The sequence below is a fragment of the Hevea brasiliensis genome, chromosome 17, assembly GCF_030052815.1.
Source record: "Hevea brasiliensis isolate MT/VB/25A 57/8 chromosome 17, ASM3005281v1, whole genome shotgun sequence".
NCBI lineage: Eukaryota > Viridiplantae > Streptophyta > Magnoliopsida > Malpighiales > Euphorbiaceae > Hevea > Hevea brasiliensis.
This window is the reverse complement of record NC_079509.1, coordinates 55,693,769-55,716,805: the sequence shown is the minus strand read 5'-3', so window position 1 is coordinate 55,716,805 and position 23,037 is coordinate 55,693,769. Positions and strand designations below refer to the sequence as shown.

The 23,037-nt window shown below is 33.9% G+C and overlaps 1 protein-coding gene and 3 pseudogenes across 4 annotated transcripts; 3 read left to right on the top strand and 1 right to left on the bottom strand.

The window, feature by feature from the left end:
• The first annotated feature begins 838 nt into the window (after positions 1-838).
• LOC131169107 (2-(3-amino-3-carboxypropyl)histidine synthase subunit 1-like) lies at positions 839-7,370 on the top strand (annotated as a pseudogene).
• Positions 7,371-7,498: 128 nt separating this feature from the next.
• LOC110645557 (mitogen-activated protein kinase kinase kinase 20-like) lies at positions 7,499-8,530 on the bottom strand (annotated as a pseudogene).
• A 3,609-nt stretch (positions 8,531-12,139) lies between these two features.
• Positions 12,140-15,869, top strand: LOC110646119 (auxin response factor 17-like). Of its 4 annotated transcripts, none has more exons than XR_009145559.1 (5): positions 12,140-13,031; positions 13,301-13,396; positions 13,611-13,766; positions 13,865-14,367; positions 15,625-15,869. XR_009145559.1 is itself a non-coding variant. In XM_058139539.1 (4 exons), the coding sequence occupies exons 2-4, from the start codon at positions 13,868-13,870 to the stop codon at positions 15,820-15,822; spliced, it is 357 nt and encodes a 118-aa protein (XP_057995522.1). In that variant the 5' UTR covers positions 13,403-13,766; positions 13,865-13,867; the 3' UTR covers positions 15,823-15,869. The 4 variants fall into 4 exon arrangements, 1 of the variants encoding a protein (XP_057995522.1); XR_009145557.1 differs by having other exon boundaries at positions 12,150-13,031; positions 13,865-13,949; XR_009145558.1 differs by lacking the exon at positions 15,625-15,869 and having other exon boundaries at positions 12,150-13,031; positions 13,865-13,949; positions 14,291-14,504.
• Positions 15,870-18,373: 2,504 nt separating this feature from the next.
• LOC110646113 (2-(3-amino-3-carboxypropyl)histidine synthase subunit 1-like) overlaps positions 18,374-23,037 on the top strand; it is a 40,706-nt pseudogene continuing 36,042 nt past the window's right edge.

Below are 23,037 nucleotides of genomic sequence, written 5' to 3'. Positions count from 1 at the left end.
GTATAGGTGTAAACACAATATAATTTTTAAAAATCATTTTTAGTAACTAATATTTTATAATAAAATTATATTTATTTATTTATATTTATTTTGTAATGACTCGATTATGAATGATTTATTTAAATAAACTCAAATTTTAACTAAAAAATTAAATAAATAAAATTAATTTTTTAAAATAATAATATTTTAATTTAAAACACCGAATGTTTTACATAATAATTTAATATTTAATTTTAATTAATTCATATTTTTTATGATTGACTTAAGTTTATAGAAAAATAAAAACAAAAATAACTCAACAATTTACAATAACTCAAAATTAAATAATGCAAACCTAAATATGCTTGTAATATATATATATATATATATATATATATATATATATATATATATATATATAATTTAATAAAATTAACTACCCATCCTTTTATTTTAAAAAATACATTAATTAATCTTTATTTTTTTTATTTTTACTTTTTAAACTCTCCATCTAATTTAAATAAAATTTTTGTTAGTTAATGTGTTCAAAAGACTAAAAAATTATTATTATTATGAGGACTAAATAATTCAAAACATAAAAAATAAAGGGACTATATAATTATATTTTTTAAATTATAGAAATAAGTAAAATTTAAATTAACATTTAAAATAATTAAAAGAATTAAAAAATAAAAAAATAAAAAATTAGGATTAAAAAGTTAATTTTATTAAAATAAAGATCACATAAAAATTTCCCGATTTGAGATTAAATTAATTTAATTTGGATTCTAAACCCAAAAATGAATGCCCAAAGCCCTAACCAATTATGGGCTAGAAGTCATAATCTAAATTCGGTTAATACCTTTGGGGTAGTCTCCAACCAATCCAAAACGACGATGGATCGACGCATCACGTTAGCAGAAGAACCCTGATGTAGCTGTTTCCACCTTCCACAATCACAGCCATTACACAACACCAGATCTCTATACTTGCAATCCACGACGACCTTAGACGAAACTATGCAAATCAAACCGAAACCAGTGCCGAAACGTTTCGTCAAAAACCAAATCCCAGAAACTATCCTCAACGACTCATCTCTCAATGCCGCCATCTCCCTCTTGCCCTCCAACTACAACTTGGAAGTCCACAAGTGTGTCTGGCGCATCCGCTCCACCAGAGCCAAGCGTCTCGCTCTCCAGCTCCCTGAGGGCCTGCTTTTGTATTCGCTTATTCTTTCGGATATATTCACCGCCTTCGCCGGCGTTACCCACTATTTCGTCCTCGGCGACGTCACTTATGGCGCCTGTTGTGTGGACGACCTCTCCGCCTTGGCGTTAGGTGCTGATCTTCTAATTCACTATGGCCATAGCTGCTTGGTCCCCGTCGATGCTACGAAAGTTCCTTGCCTTTACGTTTTTGTTGACATTAAAATCGATGTTGAGCGCCTGATTAGCACCATCAAACTCAATTTAAATGATAAAAAAAGCATTGTTCTCGCGGGTACTATTCAGTTCGCATCTGCGATTCGAGAAGCAAAGCCTGAGTTGGAAAAGCTGGGCCTTTCGCTTTTGATCCCTCAATCGAAAATTGTGAGCTCAATGAAATGCAAATATACATATTTGCTGGTTCATTGCAGTAGAATAGCATCAATTTTTTAGTGCCACAAAATTGATATTCTGCCACGGTAGAAAATCAGTCAATTTGCCTTAGTTCTTAGTCCATCCTTGTTAAGGAAACTCTTTTCCGTTGCCTTACAACCCATTCCGATAGGACCAAAGTTCAACCGCTTACATGTAGAACCCAAGCTCAGTGGCCTATCTGTAGAGGAAAATAGACCTTGCCCAGGTGAATAATCAGATAGTATTAGCTTGCACATGGACTTAACAACATCATCACTAAGGCTTGGTGGTAAGAGTTCTTCCTGCTCAAGTGGTGAAGTAAGCTCTTCATCAACAATAAAAGGATGATCCAATAGCATATCTGCTGTCCACCTCTCGCAATGGGGTCTCATGAAACACATTCTTAAGAAATCTTTCCCTTTCTTTGACATGCTTGCTGGTATCTCAGGTGAGCTACCCTCAAAAGCTAGGCGAACAAAGAAATCTTCTACATCCAATTCATGCCACGGTGGCTTTCCTGTGATCATCTCAATAACAATGCAACCCAAAGACCAAATATCCAAAGCTGGTGATATCTCAGCAAGCTTTACAGATTCAGGAGACATGTATAAGGGAGTTCCACGGAAAGTGTACTGGTAAAAGAATTTCCTTGAATTGTCTTCGTTAGGCTCTTTTGCCAAGCCAAAATCTGCAATTTTGAGCTGCAAATCTTGTTGATCCGAAGGGAAAACAAGGATATTGGCAGGCTTAAGGTCACAATGAACATATCCATTGTTATGTATGGATGATAACCCTTTAAGAATCATCCGAGTGTATCGCCTCACATCACATTCAGGTATTTTTCCCCCATATTTGTTAATCAAGTCTGCAAGACTACCACCAGGAGCATATTCAAGTAGTAAGTTATAAATTGTCATACCATTCTCATGACTCAAACAGTCCCCATAGCATTGAATAATTCCTTCAGAGCCAAAAAGACTAAGCAAAATCTTCAATTCTTTTTGCAGAGAGAAAGAATCTATTATCAGCGCAGACTTCACAGCAAGCGGTGGGGAAATAATGTTGGTCGGTATGGCCAAGAAGACAGAGCCGTAGGATCCCTTCCCCAAGCACTTCCCACGAACCCAATCCATAGCGAGCGAATACAGGTTATAGTGGATGATGAGCGAGAATAGTACCGTAGAATTCTTGGGTAGGTGGTGTATATAAATAGTATATATAATCCATTTCCTTGTAGGATTTAGTATATATAATCCTTTTCCTTGTAGGATTTAGTATATACAATCCTTTTCCTAGTAGGATTTATTTTCAATTTATTTAAGAAAAGGAAGATAAATATATTAAAAGCCCTTGTGAGCATACAATTATATCTTTAAAGTTATTATTTTATTCATGATAATTAAAAAAGCAATCCAATGAAATTGATTCTATCTTTAGTCAACCTTATTTGTTTTCTCCTTAATTTTTATATTATACCCGTATATTTTAAGGGTGTGATATACCTTCGGGGTAAAATATCACATTTTAACCTATATTTTATAATTTATTAATACAATTTAATTTATTAAATTAGTATAGGTGTAAACACAAAATAATTTTCAAAAATCATTTTTAGTAACTAATATTTTATAACAAAATTATATTTATTTATATTTACTTTGTAATGGCTCGATTATGAATGATTTATTTAAATTAACTCAAATTTTAACTAAAAAATTAAATAAATCAAATTAATTTATTAAAATAATAATATTTTAATTTAAAACACCGAATGTTTTACATAATAATTAAGCAGAAGAACCCTGATGTAGCTGTTTCCACCTTCCACAATCACAGCCATTACACAACACCAGATCTCTATACTTGCAACAGGCGTTACCCACTGTTTCGTCCTCGGCGACGTCACTTATGGCGCCTGTTGTGTGGACGACCTCTCCGCCTTGGCGTTAGGTGCTGATCTTCTAATTCACTATGGCCATAGCTGCTTGGTCCCCATCGATGCTACGAAAGTTCCTTGCCTTTACGTTTTTGTTGACATTAAAATCGATGTTGAGCGCCTGATTAGCACCATCAAACTCAATTTGAATGATAAAAAAAGCATTGTTCTCGCGGGTACTATTCAGTTCGCATCTGCGATTCGAGAAGCAAAGCCTGACTTGGAAAAGCTGGGCCTTTCGGTTTTGATCCCTCAATCGAAACCCTTATCTGCCGGTGAAGTTTTGGGTTGCACGGCACCCAGAATATCATCGAAATCTGTAATTGGTAGTTTCAGTGACATGGTTGTGGTATTTGTGGCGGATGGGAGGTTCCATTTGGAGGCGTTTATGATGGCTAATCCTGAGATTAGTGCATTTAGGAATGACCCATATCTGGGGAAGCTGTTTCTTGAGGAATATGATCATCAAGGAATGAAGGAGACGAGGAAGAGGGCAATAGAGAGGGCAAGAGAAGCCAAGAGTTGGGGGATTGTGTTGGGCACATTGGGAAGGCAAGGCAATCCGAGGATTTTAGATAGGTTGGAGAAGAAGATGAGAGAAAAACATTTTTCTTATACCGTTGTTTTGATGTCAGAGATTAGTCCTACTAGGATTGCCTTATTTGAGCAATCTGTGGATGCTTGGATTCAGATTGCATATCCTCGGCTCTCTATTGATTGGGGAGAGGCATTTGAGAAGCCTCTTTTGACACCTTTTGAAGCAGTTTACCAGGTTGGTGGGAGAAGGATAAGAGTGTAGTGGCAAACTCAGGGTGTTGCAATGGTCTTGGATGTGGGCACAGCAATGGATTGTGTTCTGGATGTGGCAATGAAGCTGCAAAGGATGTAAAGGGTGTAGGTTATTCTTTTGCTGGTGATTATCCCATGGATTACTATGCTCAGGATAGTGGGGAGTGGAATTCCTCTTATTTGAAGAAAGCAACTCGCCCTATAAGAAGAAATGTGGTGTCCTCTACCAGTGATGGTGCTGCTTTGTAGCATCACTACCTCTTAAGGATTGTATTACATGTGCTTTGTAGCATCATTAGCCCATAAAGATTTTATTACAAGTAAGTATGTCCAACTTTGCTTATTTGTTTAATCTTGATGTTTTAGAATATGGAGGTTATTTCTGCATCTGTTTTTCCCTTGGTTCAATTTTGGTTTTGGAAGAAGTATGGATTTTATTTATTAATTTATTTTTATTTACCCTGAAGGCATGATTCAAAAATAGTAATTCTGTAGAATGTACAGACCAAGGTACTTGTCTTAAAAGTGGTATCATGATCACCTGGTGCAATTGCACTTCAAAACAAGTTGATCTTAGAAAAATACTAGGATGTTGCAGCGACGTTGACAAATAAAAAAAAAAAAAAAAACTAGTAAATGACCGTTTGATGCTAGTGAAAGATGCTCTGTTAACCTCTATGGATATTAAATTGTTATGCTTAGCTGAGATTGACAACGGGAAGAAAAATGTTGCTAGAAATTATGCTGAGCTGAGGCAGACAATGGGAAGGAAACATGAAGCTGTTATGAAATTGAGTTTGGATAATGTCCAAGGGCTGCTGGGTTGAGGTTTATTATTGTTTTTGCCTTTGTGTTTGCAACCTATTGTGGAAGAACTAACGATGCTTGTTAGAGAGAACTGTCCGGTCTCTGAGTATTTAGGAGATTCAATTCTGGAATGAACTTAGCTGCCCTTTAGTTGATTTCAACTAGCTTTTAAATACAAAAGTATAGCAGAAAAACCAATAAAGATTCTCCAGTTTTTAAATGACTTTAGTTTATTTGCAGCAAGAGAAGTTTAAAATTTAAAACTCAAACAGCCACATCTAATCCAGCTTCTTTTTCCCATGTGAATAGCGCCTGTAGATCTGTCTAAAGTGGGTATCCACCTTAACTGAATTTCCCTGTTCCATATTGGAGCTCGTAACAGATGCCCTATAAAAGATTAAGCTATTAAGATTAACCAACTTATGTCAAAAACATTGAAAAAATAAGAGGAGATTAGCATCAGGAAAAAAACCACTCTAAAATCTATCATTTTGCCACATTGAATGCAGAAGATCTCAGTAGAAAATAAAAATAATGGAATAATGGACTAAAATGGATATGTTGCCCATGACAATTGTTCTATTGCTCAAATCCAAGTCCTAATTCTAGATTAATTGTTTTCCCTTGAGAAATATCTATAAAAATAGGAACCTACTTCTCAAACCAAATTTTGGAAGGCTCAACCATCCACTTAGGACCTTACCAATAAAGAAGATAATAGGACTTCATTTAGCTCCTCATTGTAGGGTTGAGCATTCAGCAGGTCCTATTCAGTTCGAAATTTAATAAAACTGAACTAAATTCAACTGAATCCATTTCAGTAGTTAAATCAAACTGAATAGAAATAATTTGATTTGGATCATTGGTTTTTAATATTAATACACACACACACACACAATTCCAGTCAGTTTCATTAATTCGTTTTTCCCCCCTAAACCAAACCTAATTGAATTAACATTATTACTTGCAAACCAAACCAAACTGGAAAAAAAAAAAACTAAATTCGATTTGGTTTTCCGATTTGAACTGAACGATGCTTACTTTAATGGCAGAATTTTAATTATTAGCACCTAGGATAATTCCCTTTGGCAAAGAATGCAGGTGTATCTAGAAAATTCAAGTGAAACTTCCATATCAAATTCCCAATTTAATTCACTTGACTGATAAATTGGAGTGCCAACACTTACATTTATAGAATTAGAGATTAGCTCACTTTGTTAATCGTCTCTACAGAGAGATCAAGTTTTTTCAGCACTTAAACTTGATAGAAACATTTTGGATTGCATTAAACTAATAATCAAATGCATGACTTTACCCTAAGTTATCTCAATACTGAGATGAGGGAGGCCCTCATCTTTGCTTACCAGTATGAGCTCTTCAATGCCCAACCAGTCTCAAGTAAATGGATGAGAAATCAAAGCTTTACTTCCTCGGTAATAAGATCATCTGTTACATAAAATGCATTGTTCTCTTTGTTTTATTTTTCTATATGTCTTATCTTTCGTAATCATACGTGGTTGCAATGCATGATATTTATAACAAAGGTATGTGAACAGGTGGTGTGTGCATATGCCCATCAATAATTCGCAGGATTTCTTCTGAATCACAATGAAGACCAGGAATTGAATTGGACATCTGAATCACTTCCAACAGAATCCCTGAATTGTTTCTTGTAGTTTCTCTTAATCAATTATTTATGAAAATATATCCTCATCAGTTGCGGTAGACAAATTGAATATGGAAAGCTTTTTCATGTAATATGAGAAGCTATCGAGAAGATGAGGCGAGTGTATCTACTCCCAGGAAGCTGCTGGCATCAAGCCACACAGAATCAAAAGCACATATCCAATGACGGTAAAATTTGCAGTGTGTAAAATGTCCCCAGCATCTGGATGTGGTGTTCAGCTGATCCTATCTCCTCTAAGTTAGCTTCAGCACATCATGTTTCTCAAGTTATTCTCAGATGGATGCGCCAGCTACAAGGTACAGCAGCAAGGTTTGCTTGAAGAGGTCATTAGTACTCATGACTGAATAGGGGTGAGCATCGGTTGGTTCAGTTTGGAAAATCAAATATCCAAATAAACCAAAATTTTTAGCAGGCCAAACCAAACAGAATTAGGGAGAAAATTGAAAAATTGAATCAAACTGAAAAAAATAAAATTTTTAGCCGACTAGACCAAATCAATCTGATTTGGTTTAGTTTGATTCAATTTTATTTATCAATTGTGGTTTCATCTTGAGCTTGTTTTTCTTTGATTTATTTTGGACTCATTTCTTACTCAATTTTCTTTATATTTTATATTTTAAACTTTAATTTAAGATTTAATAATAATTAATTTTAAAAATAAATTATTCAATTTGATTATGCTGATTTTTGGTGTCAATTTTTCAACGATGCAATCATAATTCATCAATTATTCAATGTCTTCTATATCCAATTCCTGTCATGGTGGCTTTCCTGTAATCATCTCAATAACAATGCAACCCAGAGATCAAATATCTAGAGCTGGTGATATTTGAGCAGGCTTTACAGATTCAGGAGATATGTACAAGGGAGTTCCTTGAAGAGTGTACTGATAAAAGAATTTCCTTGAATCTTCTTCATCAGGCTCTTTTGCTAAGCCAAAATCAGCAATCTTAAGTTGACTTAAATTTAGTTGATCAGAAGGGAAAACAAGGATATTGGTGGGCTTAAGATCACAATGAACCTATCCATTATTGTGTATGAATGATAACCCTTTAAGAATCATATGAGTGTATCGCCTCACATCACATTCATGTATTTTTCCTCCATATTTGTTAATTAAGTCTACAAGACTACCACCAGAAGCATACTCCAGTAATAAGTTATAAATTGTCATACCATTCATCAGGCTCTTTTGCTAAGCCAAAATTGAGCTGACTTAAATCTTGTTGATCAGAAAGGAAAATAAGGATATTGGCAGGCTTAAGATCACAATGAACATATCCATTATTATGTATGGATGATAACCCTTTAAAAATCATCCGAGTGTATCGTCTCACATTATATTTAGGTATTTTTCCTCCACATTTGTTAATCAAGTCTGCAAGACTACCACCAGGAGCATATTCCATTAGTAAGTTATAAATTATCATACCATTCTCATGACTCAAACAGTCTCCATAGCATTGAATAACTCCTTCAGAGCCAGAAAGACTAAGCAAAATCTTCAATTCTTTTTGCAGAGAGAAAAAATCTATTATTAGCGCAGACTTCACAGCAAGCGGTGGGGAAATAATATTGGTCGGTATGGCCAAGAAGACAGAGCCGTAGGATCCCTTACCCAAGCACTTCCCGCGAACCCAGTCCATGGTGAGCGAATACAAGTTATAGTGGATGATAAGCGAGAATAGTACCGTAGAATCCTTGGGTAGGTGGTGTATATAGATAGTATATATAATCCATTTACTTGTAGGATTTATTATATATAATCCTTTTCCTTGTAGGATTTAGTATATATAATCCTTTTCCTAGTAGGATTTATTTTCAATTTCTTTAAGGAAAGGAAGATAAATATATTAAAAGCCCTTGTGGGCATACTATTTTATTCAATTAAAATAAAAAGATATGCCCATAGTAACATTAAATAATAAAAAAAATAAAATTTAGAATCATTGGATGAGTGAGAACAATACAGTATATAAAAAATTTACAATTATATCTTTAAAATTTATTATTTTATTCAATTAAAATAAAAAGATATGCCCATAGTAACATTAAATAATAAAAAAAATAAAATTTAGAATCATTGGATGAGTGAGAACAATACAGTATATAAAATCCTTAGATAAATAGTACAGCATATATAAATAATATTTAGAATTCTTTTTCTTATAGGATTTTTTTTTTAATTTCTTGTAAGGAAAGGAAAATATCTTTAAAATTTATTATTTTATTCAATTAAAATAAAAAGATATGCCCATAGTAACATTAAATAATAAAAAAAATAAAATTTAGAATCATTGGATGAGTGAGAACAATACAGTATATAAAATCCTTAGATAAATAGTACAGCATATATAAATAATATTTAGAATTCTTTTTCTTATAGGATTTTTTTTTTTAATTTCTTGTAAGGAAAGGAAAATGATAAACACGTCAAAGGCTCTTGTGTTTGTATGCAATTGTATCCTTAGTTTTATTTTCTAAAATTAAATATGTTATTTTTTTACTTTTTATTTAATTTATCTTTCTTAAAAGAAAATGATGCATAAAATACTAATTACAAAAAAATTGTACTTTTATATTGTTTATATTGTGTTTATACTTAAATGAAAAAAAAGGAAAAAAACTATTCCAAAAGGAAAATTAAAGCATACAGTAATTGATTAGAATTTGAGTCCTTGAGGTGAGCTTGGTTGATTAACTTAAGGGTATATAATAATGAAGTACTTAAATTTTAATTTGTAATTCAAAACACCTATCTTCAATTTAAGCAACAAAAATCTTATATAACTTATAATAGTTAGTTTTTAAATCATTTTTGATGATGTGACTCTCATTAAATTAAAATTTTATATTTTATTTTCATTAATTTAACACATTTAAGGAAAAGATTTAAGTAATAAAAATTTTGAATGACCTATAATAGTTTGTTTTAGGTTATTTTTTATGATGTGACCCTTATTAATTTAAAATTTTATATTTTATCTCTATTAATTTAACACTTATCAAAAAAAGATTTTAATTAATTAAAAATAATATTTTAGAATTAATTTCTCTCTCCTCTGTTATCTCTCTATCCACAACCTAATAATCTAAATTGCCCATATAAATACTTCAATAATGATACTCTAATTTCTTAAGTGCATGAAATCGCGAAAAGTAATATGGTATAATTATCAATTCTATTTATTTTGTTTAGCCATTCAAATTTTATTATTAACACAAACCCATAATCTCTCTGTTTTTTTTTTTTTTTGTCTTCATCAGGAGATGTATCCCAACTGTTAGCTAATCAGACTAATCACTCCCTGGATACCCGTAATAGCCTAAAAACCACGGGAGCCAGATAGCGAGCTGTAAGACCCTGAATCAAATGCTACACTTACAACCCCCATACTCAAACATGAGATTTCTCCCAAGCCCATAATCTATTTCCCAATAATAAAATAAATTGCAATTAATTCACTAACCACTATGATTATTTCCAAAATTTCACATATCAAATCTTTTGCTCTCACTCCAATTATTATTTCTGTTATATCTATTATTATTATTTACAAATACACAATTTTCCTTCCTTTTTGTTGCTAATTGAAATCAATTAAATGCCACATTGGTTGATATCCAAAAGTATAAATACAAATAATAAATAATTATATAAATAAAGAAAATTAATACAAAATTTCTGAAATTAAAATTAAATTCAACCTATATGCCCTAGTTGAAAATGTAGCTCCTCATAAAATCAAAATTAATAACAATTGTTTATCATAGACCTAGAATCATTGCAATCACAATAAAAATAAATCCTAAAATAAGACAAATTCAAAAGAAAAAAACTCTAATCAAGAAATAAATCCAGCGTGAGTCTTCAATCTCCTTTCAAAAACGACTAGCTTTGTTGAATCTTGATCTCCATCGGCTAAAATATGTTTCTTGAGAGTTTTGTGCTGCCAAAGTCTCCAACCAGATGAAAAGTTATGCTTATAAAAAGCTAAGACCAGCTGAGTTGAGGAGCAAAATCAAACACAAAAGACAGGGCCACTTAAAAGTAGGGGTGGCCACGGTCCGGTTTTGAACCGGAACCGGTTCGGTCAAAACCGGAATCGGCTTCGAACCGGACTGAAACTATCCTTTTGCAGTTTGATTCAGGTTCATATTTTTTAAGAACCGTGAACCGGCAGTTCCGAACCGAATTGATCCGATAATTTCGAACCGGATTAAACCGGCGATTTAAATATAAAAAAATTAAATAAATATGTTGCGTTACTCCTAATTCATTTATATATATCATTAATTCTCTGCATTTTCTTCAATTCTTAATATTTTTTCAATTTTTCTCAAATTCTCTAAATAATTATTTTCTACACTCATTTTAATTTCCAATACTCTCTTAATTTTCCTACTTTATTATTTTATATACTTATAGAAATTTTTAATACTATCTCAATTACTTTGTTATTACTTTAAATCCTCAATAAAATTTCCAATACCCTCTATTTTTATTTTTTTTCTCTTTTATAATTTTTAATTATCAATTATTATATAATTTAAAAAAAAGCAAGTAATATAACTAGAAATTTTTATTCCTCTAAATCCTAAGAGGGATATATAGACAAAATTAAATTCATACACTTTTTGCTAATTTCTTTAAAAAAAATTAATTTCATCTCTAGTTTTTTAATCAAGGTCAAGTCTTTATTTATTAAATTTTTCTTAAAGATAAATTATTTTCTTTCTTTTTTTTCTTATTTTATTTTGATTGAAAGATTTCTAAGAAAAATTAAAATATTTTTACAAATATAACTTAAATTTTGAATCAATAAAATTTTTCTCTAATTTTTTTTATCTAAGCTACCCTTAAACCATCCCTAAACCGTTTCTAAACCGTCCTCCAAACTGTTTTGAACCGTTCTTTTTTGAATCGCCCTTCAAACCGTTTTAAACCGGAGCTCAAACCGGAACCGACGGTTCAGGAATCGTCTTCCAAATCGTCCCCTGTCAGTTTAGTTCAAGTTCATGATTTCATTGAACCTAAATCAATAGTTCAGAAACCGTAACCGGCGGTTCCTGAACCGTGGCCACCCCTACTTAAAAGAACACACACAACCAAGTTGTGCGCCTTGCCCACTTCCCATGGCTTGGGTGTGACTCTCACTACAACTTTTATTTATTATTTTGTATGGATGATAAATCTTTGTGAATCATTGGAGTGTAATGCCTCACATCATATTTATATATTTTTTCGTAATATTTATTAATTAAATTTGTAAGACTATCACTAAGAGTATATTTCAATAATAAGTTATAAATTATCGTACCTTTCTCATGACTCAAAACAATTCCCGTAGCATTGAATAACACTTTCAAAGTCTTCAATTTTTTCTGCAGAGAGAATCTATTATCAGTGCAGCCTTCACAGCAAGCGGTGACAAAATAATATTGATTGGTATGGCCAAGAAGACAGAGCCATAGAATCCTTCCCCAAGCACTTCCTGCGAACCCAATCCATAGTGAGCCAATACAGGTTACAGTGGATGATGAGTGAGAATAGTACATTCCTGCGAACTCAATCCACAGTGAGCCAATACAGGTTACAGTGGATGATGAGTGAGAATAGTACGGTGGAATCCTTTGGTAGGCAGCATATACAGCATATGTAAACCTTTTCCTTGTAGGATTTACTTTTAAATTCACAGGGTCGTTTGCCCTTGGAGGGCTGGTGTTTGATTGAACATCCTTTTTGGCGTTTCATAAATTCGCTTCTAACTAGAGGCAATTACAAGGGCATAACTATTCAGTGCCAATCGTCCGAGGTCGTCTCTCTCTATTCAGATCCCCAATTTGCAAATATATTTCATCAATTTCAAAAACTCCCAAATTTATCCAAAAATTCCAAAGGAAATGGCGCTGAGTAAGTTCTACAGCGAGATAAAGGAGTTGAAAGTGAAGGAAGTGCCCAACTAGGTAAAGCCGATGCTATCAATAGATTACGTGAAGAAATAGGAGCAGAAAGCTTTGGACAGTTACCACGCCAATTACATGAAGACCAGCTCCATTGATCCTCTCTACCATGATGGCGGCATGATCTTTTCCAACCTGGTTGTCTTCCGGAGGAGCACTGCCACTTCGAGCACCAGCAACACTAAGGAGTATGGCCACTGATTCGTTGACTCATCAATTCATCATCTGTTAGTGATTTAGTGAACTTCCTGTGAGTTGATTTTACTAACATTGATTTTCTTGATGTTTTATTTTGTGTTTCTGGATATGGTAGGCAGGAAGATACTATTGATAGTTTTTCTCTTTTGCACTCTGCATCTCATTGCTTCAGGAAATTTGAATCATATACAGCAGAACAAAATGATTGTATGTCATTCTCTGGTGTCTTTGATCTATAATGAGTTTCATTAGAGATATCTTTTGCCTGCCATTGTATGATGTCTTTGGTCTTACAATTTACAATATCTCTTCTACATGTAGCTTGGAGCTTGGGTGCATCAGGAGTTAGAACAGCAGATGCCCTCATCTGATATTCCATCCAAAATTCTTTGTCAAGTGATCAAAATTGATCTTCAGGTAGGTTTTGGCTCATCTGTTATATTCTTGTGGACTTTAGGCTGAACCTAAAACAGACCAAGTATGTTCATATATATCAATACTTCCTGGGCCTGATGTAAGCTAGTCTGTCTGTCTTACTTTTGCAATTGAAGCATCCATGAGCATTTTCATTGTGGTTCTTTTTATATTTTTGCCCCGTATTTTCCTTATTATTTCCCCCTATATGAATCAGCAAAGAGAGTTTACTGGCAGCAATCCTGAACTCCTGAAACCTGCAGAAAGATGCACGGTGAATTCATTTTAGAAAACACTTGCTGCTTCGGATGTAAGCAAGCATTGTACTTCAAATATTTATCAAAAGCATGCATAGGAATGTCTACCAGCATTGGTCAGTATCTAAAATAAATTATTGTTTCCTTCCCTGCTGTGTATTGTGATGTGTTTACTTCTCTCTCATTGATGGTTATGATTTTCCTCTTTGTTCAGGATATGCAGCAACAGACACCTTGTCAACAATTGATTGCGAAAGATCTGCACGGCAACGAGTGGAATTTCCAACATGTTAATCAGAGTAAGCAATAGTTACATTGCTATTTCGTGACGCGATGCTGAATAATTGTCTAGAGATGGCAATTAATTAGCTACATTGGCTGAAATATGCTTTCTATTATTTTGTATGTGCTTTCTATTATTTTGTTCTACTGTATATGATTGTTAATTGAGAATTTATGGAAATCGTGACATTTTTGTTTTTTTTGTTATATCTATGCATTTAGAATGGAGAAAGAGAATCCATATAGCCGACCCCAAATTTTTGGGATAAATGCTTAGTTGAGTTGAGTTGAGTTATATCTATGCATTTGCATATGTTTAGACTTGCAACTAAAAGCTATACATGTTTCTGTTCTATAGGGTGTAAACATCAACTTGAACACCCAGTTGCAGAAAGTCAGAAGGAGGAAAGAACAATTTTAGTAATATTTTTAGAGGTTAATTAGTTCCCTTTTTTTTTTACTAGTATTACAAAGACTCCAAATTTTCTTTCCTATTCAAGAATTGTTATTAATGAGTTGTACTTAGAAATGATGAATATTATTATACAATAAATTTAATTTTTTGAGTTGTATTAATGTGTTAAATTTAGTTATTGTTTATTTAAATATTAAATTTACTTGCAAAACAAGAAAATATAACCAGATGTGAATCACACTAGCTATGAAAATGATTGCCTTAAATATCACGAAAAAAAGGCATAAAAGTTAATAAAATTGCGAGTCATCATTATAAAACAATTATTAAAAATTAAAATTGAAATCAAATTCTTTAAACTGCCTCTACAAACCTTCTCTAATTCAATAATCATGATGGCTTGAATAAGCATTGAGGCGGTTTAAACTGCCTCTGAATCAAGTGTTGGGGCAGTTTAAAACGCTGTTATAAACCTCCCCTATACGATGACCTACCTAGCGCTCGACGAAATCGCCTCTATGTCATAGAGATGTAGGTTACGGAGGTGGTCATGAGGCAGTTTTGTGAACTGCCTCAGGCAAATATAGGGGCGGTGCCTTGAGAAAAATAGTAGTTAATAGTGGAATTAAGGGATCATCTCATATTATGAAATTGTCAAGTCTTTGAGTGGGAAATTTACATGTGGATAATAATTATCTTGTTGTATCTCTTTTTGAACATCTTCATATGATTTGCTTCTTCTGAGCTGTTGAAGGTAATAATTATTGTGGATCTATCAGTGCAATGATTTGAATATCTCTAAAATCTTAACTTTATGGCATTCACGGATGAGTGACCTTTGTTAACACAGAAAAGTGTCTTAAAAATGTCTTGACAGCATGAATTAGTATGGGAAAAAAGAAAAAGATAGAAGAGGGATTGTTCTTTTAGTGCTATCTAGAATGACAATTCACCTCGTTTGTATTATTCTTATTTTATTCTGCAAGAATAAGTAGCATCTTTTCACTAATTGATACAAATAGTGTGCAAAATAAACAAGTTCCATTTATTATCACCTCATTGTTTTCTCTTTGACTATATTGCAACATACCAAACATGACACAATTGTATGACCTTTCATCATTATGTGGACTCAAGGCTGTCTTCTATAGTTGATATTTCCAGGGCACCGCCCATCTCTTTTTGTTGAGGACATCCTTGGAAGTAATTAAATCCTTATTGCTTGCTTTCTAATGTAACTTCCTATTGCTGAAATATCTTTGTCTGTAAATTGTTAGGCCTGGAATGCACAAAACGGTGGAGCTTTGGCCATTCTGGTTTTAGATGACAAGAATGAACCAATGATTACAATGGACACCCCTGAAGAAGAAAATGCAGATGCTGACTATCTGCTAAGATGTATAATAGCTCTGTACACGTTTTGTCCTTGTTGGAGGCTCCACCAGGATTTCAAAGTATATATATATATTGTTTAATTTTATATATCCCTTAATAAAATTATGGTGATTTTATTTTATTCAAATATGAGTCATCAGGTGGGTAATAGATAATTTTATAAGATACAAGTCACGTTCCAGTAAGCCATGAGTGGATGGAAAGATGAATTGAGTCGGGTCCTGAGCGTTTAAGATAAGCTGCTATAAATATGGTTTCTGCTATTCTATGTCAGGTTAAGCTCATACAATTTGAAAAGCAAGTTGCTGTGGAAAAGGACCTTTGAAAATGTTCTACAGCAACTCCATTTTGCTAGGGATCTTGTTTCTGCTTGGTCAGGCTAAATTTGAATGGCATTCATGCGTGGAATTCTTGAATAACTAATATGCTCGAGATGAGGATGTAATTTTCTCAATCACCATTTCACCACAAACACTACAACCTAGCAAGTGATGAAAGCTATCTTAACACTTGCATGAATTCAATAATCATAAATGGTGAACGCAATGCGCTATTAACACCATAAGCTCTTTTTTATTGAATATTCAGGATTGATTTGGGGAAGAAGATGAGTCATCAACTTAATGATAAGGATACTAATAAGCAACCTGAACCATAGAAGATAATTGGAAAAATTCCCAACTTGATATTCCTAACTGAGAGAATAGGAGTTGAGAATGAAAAATTAAGAGGTGGAATTGAGGCTGAATAAATTGGTGCAAACTTATAATTAATGGAAGGGATATAGAGGACAAATTGGTCGAGGAAGTAAGTGAATTAGATGAAACAGTAGAGAAGGAAGGCACTAAGAAGATGTAAGATCAGCCGGCACTCATTCTTCCAAAACATTGATGATTAATTTCCTAATGACTTAAAAACAATGTAATTAGATTCATCAATGGCACTCTGTTTATTCTTTCCTTTTTCTCTGTTGCTGTGAGAATAGAAAAAACATCACTTTAATTAGAAGACAGCAGATGATTCATGATTTGGTAATACAATTAATATAATTGTTTTGCCAAGTAATCAGAGTTAAAATTACAAAGAATCTCACTATTAAAATTACAAACAATCTCACTATCTAAAAATTGTGAACTAATTGAAATGCAAATATACATATCTGCTGGTTCATTGCAGTAGAATAGCATCAATTTTCTAGTGCCGCAAAATAGATATTATGCTACGGTAGAAAATCAGTGAATTTGCCTTAGTTCTTAGTCCATCCTTGCTAAGCCAACTCTTTTCCATTTCCTTGCAACCCATTCCGATAGGATCAAAGTTCAGCTGCCTACATGTAGAACCCAAGCTCAGTGGCCTATTTGCAGAGGAAAATAGACCTTGCCCAGGTAAATAATCAGATAGTATTAGCTTGCACATGGACTTAACAACATCATCACTAAGGCTTGGTGGTAAGAGTTCTTCCTGCTTAAATTATGGCTTGGTGGCCTATCTGCTGATTTTTGGTGTCAATTTTTCAACGATGCAATCATAATTCATCAATTCATCAATTATTCAATGTCTTTTATATTCAATTCCTGCCATGGTGGCTTTCCTGTAATCATCTCGATAACAATGCAACCCTGAGACCAAATATCTGGAGCTGGTGATATCTGAGCAAGCTTTATAGATTCAGGAGACATGTACAAGGGAGTTCCTTGAAAAGTGTACTGATAAAAGAATTTCCTTGAATCTTCTTCATCAGGCTCTTATGCTAAGCCAAAATCAGCAATCTTAAGTTGACTTAAATTTAGTTGATCAGAAGGGAAAACAAGGATATTGGTGGGCTTAAGATCACAATGAACGTATCCATTATTGTGTATGCATGATAACCCTTTAAGAATCATGAGTGTATCGCCTCACATCACATTCATATATTTTTCTTCCATATTTGTTAATTAAGTCTATAAGATTACCATCAGAAGCATACTCCAGTAATAAGTTATAAATTATCATAATATTTTCATGACTCAAACAGTCTCTGTAGCATTCAATAACTCTTTCAGATCTAAAAAGACTAAGCAAAGTTCTCAATTCTTTTTGCAGGGAGAGAGAATTTACTATGAGGGCAGACTTCACAGCAGTTAGTGGCAAAATAATGTTGGCTGGTATGGCCAAATAGACAAAGCTGTATGATCCCTTACTATGAGGGCAGACTTCACAGCAGGTAGTGGCAAAATAATGTTGGCTGGTACGGCCAAAAAGACAAAGCTGTATGATCCCTTCCCTAAACACTTCCCGCGAACCTAGTCCATAACGAGCGATATATTGGATGAGTGAGAATAGCAGAGTAGAATAGGTCAATACAGTATATATAAGTAGTATTTATCATCCTTTTCCTATCAGGATTAAGTACATATAATCCTTTTCCTTTTGGGATTTACTTAAAAATTCACAGAGGCGTTTTTCTAAACTGCCCTTTGAGAGTTGGTGTTTGATTGAACATCGTTCTTTTTTTGCGTTTCATAAATTCGCTGCTAACTGAGGCAATTACAAGCGCATAACTATTCAATGCCAATCGTTTGGGGTTAGGGTTTGCAAATCTATTTCATGAATTTCAAAAACTCCCAATTTTATCCAAAATTTCCAAAGGAAATGGCGCTGAGGAAGTTCTACGGCAAGATAAAGGCGTTGACAGTGAAGGAAGTGCCCAACTAGGTAAAGCCGATGCTATCAATCGATTACGTGAAGAAATAGGTGCAGAAAGCTTTGGACAATTACCACGCCAATTACATCAAGACCAGCTCCATTGATCCTCTCTACCATGATGGCGGCATGATCTTTCCCAACCTTGTTGCTCTTCTGGAGGAGCACCGCCACTTCGAGCACCAGCAACACTAAGGAGCATGGCCACTGATTCGTTGACTCATCAATTCATCATTTGTCAGTAACTTCCTGTGAGTTGATTTTACTAACGTTGATTTTCTTGATGTTCTATTTTGTGTCTCTGGATATGGTCGGCAGGAAGATACTATTGATAGTTTTCTCTTTTACACTCTGCATCTCATTGCTTCAAGAAATTTGAATCATATACAGCAGAACAAAATGATTGTAGGTCATTCTCTGGTGTCTTTGATCCACAGTGAGTTTTATTAGAGATATCTTTTGCCTGCCATTGTATGATATTTTTGGAAGGGAATAGAATCAGTCTTTGAAAACACAAAATTCACTAATCCAGACCACCAACTTACCTCTAGCCACCAACATTCCAAATTCCCACCAGCAAAAGCACAAAGAATGAAGCAAGCACTCTCAATTATTACAGAATAGCTAAGAATTAACCAATCAACCCAAGCAACAAATACCAACCAGCTACAAGAGTCAATTGTGCCAAAACAAACCTAAATGAAATAGATAGCCAATGTGTCTCAAATAGATGGTGAGTAATGTATGAAAGATTATATTGCCAAACCCATATGCAAGCATAAAAGATCTAACTCTACTAATGTAACAAGCATTTTTCAAAGAATCATTAGGTCTTTTTAAGGGTTGTAATGGGGTCAAATAGGGTAAGATTGTGGTTAACAAAGAAAGGGAATAAGGTAAACAAAATATGAGAATAATATTAATCATGAAACTCAAAGTGCATCCAATTTTTTTTTTTTTTCTCTTTTTTTTTTTTTTTTTATTAAGAGGAAAGAAATTCGCAATGAATCTTAAGTGCTAACACAATAAAGGGACTACTTTTATAATATATTTTTTATTTTGTATGTGTCCCTATTTCACGTCACACCCAAAATTACCTTTGGGATATTTTTGTGACTATATTTTTTTTATCAACTTTTCACAATTACTCTAGCACTTTTCAAGATGTTTCAATCCTCCAAGTTTTTTTTTTTTTATTTTTTTTATTTTTTATGCACTTAATTGCTAAAATATTATTCTCATAAATAGGTAATAGTGTTTAGGTTTAACTAAATGATTTGGGTTCCAAAGAAATTAGGGAATTAAGGTTCAAGGGGGTTTGCAAGGGTTAAAATGAGATTAAGGTAGGTTAAGGCTAAATATGAGGTTTAAAATATGAAGGAATGCCTAAATCATATTCTTATCAAATGCAAGTTAAAAATTTGGCTTTGAAAGATCTAAGATGCTTGTTCTAGGAATGGTGAGACGACAAGGACCATTTTCTTCCTTAAAGGCTTATCCAGACACTCAAAACTCAAAATAACTATGGCCATAGCTGCTTGGTCCCCATCGATGCTACGAAAGTTCCTTGCCTTACGTTTTTGTTGACATTAAAATCGATGTTGAGCGCCTGATTAGCACCATCAAACTCAATTTGAATGATAAAAAAAGCATTGTTCTCGCGGGTACTATTCAGTTCGCATCTGCGATTCGAGAAGCAAAGCCTGAGTTGGAAAAGCTGGGCCTTTCGGTTTTGATCCCTCAATCGAAACCCTTATCTGCCGGTGAAGTTTTGGGTTGCACGGCACCCAGGATATCATCGAAATCTGTAATTGGTAGTTTCAGTGACATGGTTGTGGTATTTGTGGCGGACGGGAGATTCCATTTGGAGGCGTTTATGATAGCTAATCCTGATATTATTGCGTTTAGGTATGACCCATATCTGGGGAAGCTGTTTCTTGAGGAATATGATCATCAAGGAATGAAGGAGACGAGGAAGAGGGCAATAGAGAGGGCAAGGGAAGCCAAGAGTTGGGGGATTGTGTTGGGCACATTGGGAAGGCAAGGCAATCCGAGGATTTTAGATAGGTTGGAGAAGAAGATGAGAGAAAAACATTTTTCTTATACCGTTGTTTTGATGTCAGAGATTAGTCCTACTAGGATTGCCTTATTTGAGCAATCTGTGGATGCTTGGATTCAGATTGCATGTCCTCGGCTCCCTATTGATTGGGGAGAGGCATTTGAGAAGCCTCTTTTGACACCTTTTGAAGCAGAGATTGCTGTTGGGGATTTACCAGGTTGGTGGGAGAAGGATAAGAGTGTAGTGGCAAACTCAGGGTGTTGCAATGGTCTTGGATGTGGGCACAGCAATGGATTGTGTTCTGGATGTGGCAATGAAGCTGGAAAGGATGTAAAGGGTGTAGGTGATTCTTTTGCTGGTGATTATACCATGGATTACTATGCTCAGGATGGTGGGGAGTGGAATTCCTCTTATTTGAAGAAAGCAACTCGCCCTATAAGAAGAAATGTGGTGTCCTCTACCAGTGATGGTGCTGCTTTGTAGCATCACTACCTCTTAAGGATTGTATTACATGTGCTTTGTAGCATCATTAGCCCATAAAGATTTTATTACAAGTAAGTATGTCCAACTTTGCTTATATGTTTAATCTTGATGTTTTAGAATATGGAGGTTATTTTTGCATCTGTTTTGCCCTTGGTTCAATGTTGGTTTTGGAAGAAGTATGGATTTTATTTATTAATTTATTTTTATCTACCCTGAAGGCATGATTCAAAAATAGTAATTCTGTAGAATGCACAGACTAAAGTACTTGTCTTAAAAGTGGGATCATGATCACTTGGTACAATTGCACTTCAAAACAAGTTGATCTTAGAAAATATTAGGATGTTGCAGCGAGGTTGACAAATAAAAATAAAAATACTAGTAAATAACCGTTTGATGCTAGTGAAAGATGCTCTGTTAACCTCTATGGATATTAAATTGTTATGCTTAGCTGAGATTGACAATGGGAAGAAAAATGGTGCTAGAAATTATGCTGAGCTGAGGCAGACAATGGGAAGGAATCATGAAGCTGTTATGAACTTGAGTTTGGATAATGTCCAAGGGCTGCTGGGTTGAGGTTTATTATTGTTTTTGCCTTTGTGGTAGCGACCTATTGTGGAAGAACTAACGGTGCTTGTTATAGAGAACTGTCCAGTCTCTGAGTATTTAGGAGATTCAATTCTGGAATGAACTTAGCTGCCCTTTAGTTGATTTCAGCTAGCTTTTAAATACAAAAATATAGCAGAAAAACCAATAAAGATTCTCCAGTTTTTAAATTACTTTAGTTTATTTGCAGCAATAGAAGTTTAAAATTTAAAACTCAAATAGCCACATCTAGTCCAGCTTCTTTTTCCCATGTGAATAGCGCCTGTAGATCTATCTAAAGTGGGTATCCACTATCCGCCTTAACTGAATTTCCCTGTTCCATATTGGAGCTCATAACAGATGCCCTATAAAAGATTAAGCTATTAAGATTAACCAACTTATGTCAAAAACATTGAAAAATAAGAGGAGATTAGCATCAGGAAAAAAAACCACTCTAAAATCTATCATTTTGCCACATTGAATGCAGAAGATCTCAGTAGAAAATAAAAATAATGGAATAATGGACTAAAATGGATATGTTGCCCATGGCAATTGTTCTATTGCTCAAATCCAAGTCCTAATTCTAGATTAATTGTTTTCCCTTGAGAAATATCTATAAAAATAGGAACCTACTTCTCAAACCCAATTTTGGAAGGCTCAACCATCCACTTAGGACCTTACCAATAAAGAAGATAATAGGACTTCATTTAGCTCCTCATTGTAGGGTTGAGCATTCAGCAGGTCCTATTCAGTTCGAAATTTAATAAAACTGAACTAAATTGAACTGAATCCATTTCAGTAGTTAAATCAAACTGAACAGAAATAATTTGATTTGGATCATTGGTTTTTAATATTAATACACACACACACACAATTCCAGTCAGTTTCATTAATTCGTTTTTTCCCCCCTAAACCAAACCTAATTGAATTAACATTATTACTTGCAAACCAAACCAAACTGGAAAAAGAAAAAAAAAAAACCAAATTCGATTTGTTTTTCTGATTTGAACTGAACGATGCTTACTTTAATGGCATAATTTTAATTATTAGCTCCTAGGATAATTCCCTTTGGCAAAGAATGCGGGTGTATCTAGCAAATTCAAGTGAAACTTCCATATCAAATTCCCAATTTAATTCACTTGACTGATAAATTGGAGTGCCAACACTTTCATTTATAGAATTAGAGATTAGCTCACTTTGTTAATCGTCTTTACAGAGTGATCAAGTTTTTTCAGCACTTAAACTTGATAGAAACATTTTGGATTGCATTAAACTAATAATCAAATGCATGACTTTACCCTAAGTTATCTCAATACTGAGATGAGGGAGGCCCTCATCTTTGCTTACCAATATGAGCCCTTCAATGCCCAACCAGTCTCAAGTAAATGGATGAGAAATCAAAGCTTTACTTCCTCGGTAATAAGATCATCTGTTACATAAAATGCATTGTTCTCTTAGTTTTACTTTTCTGTATGTCTATCTTTTGTAA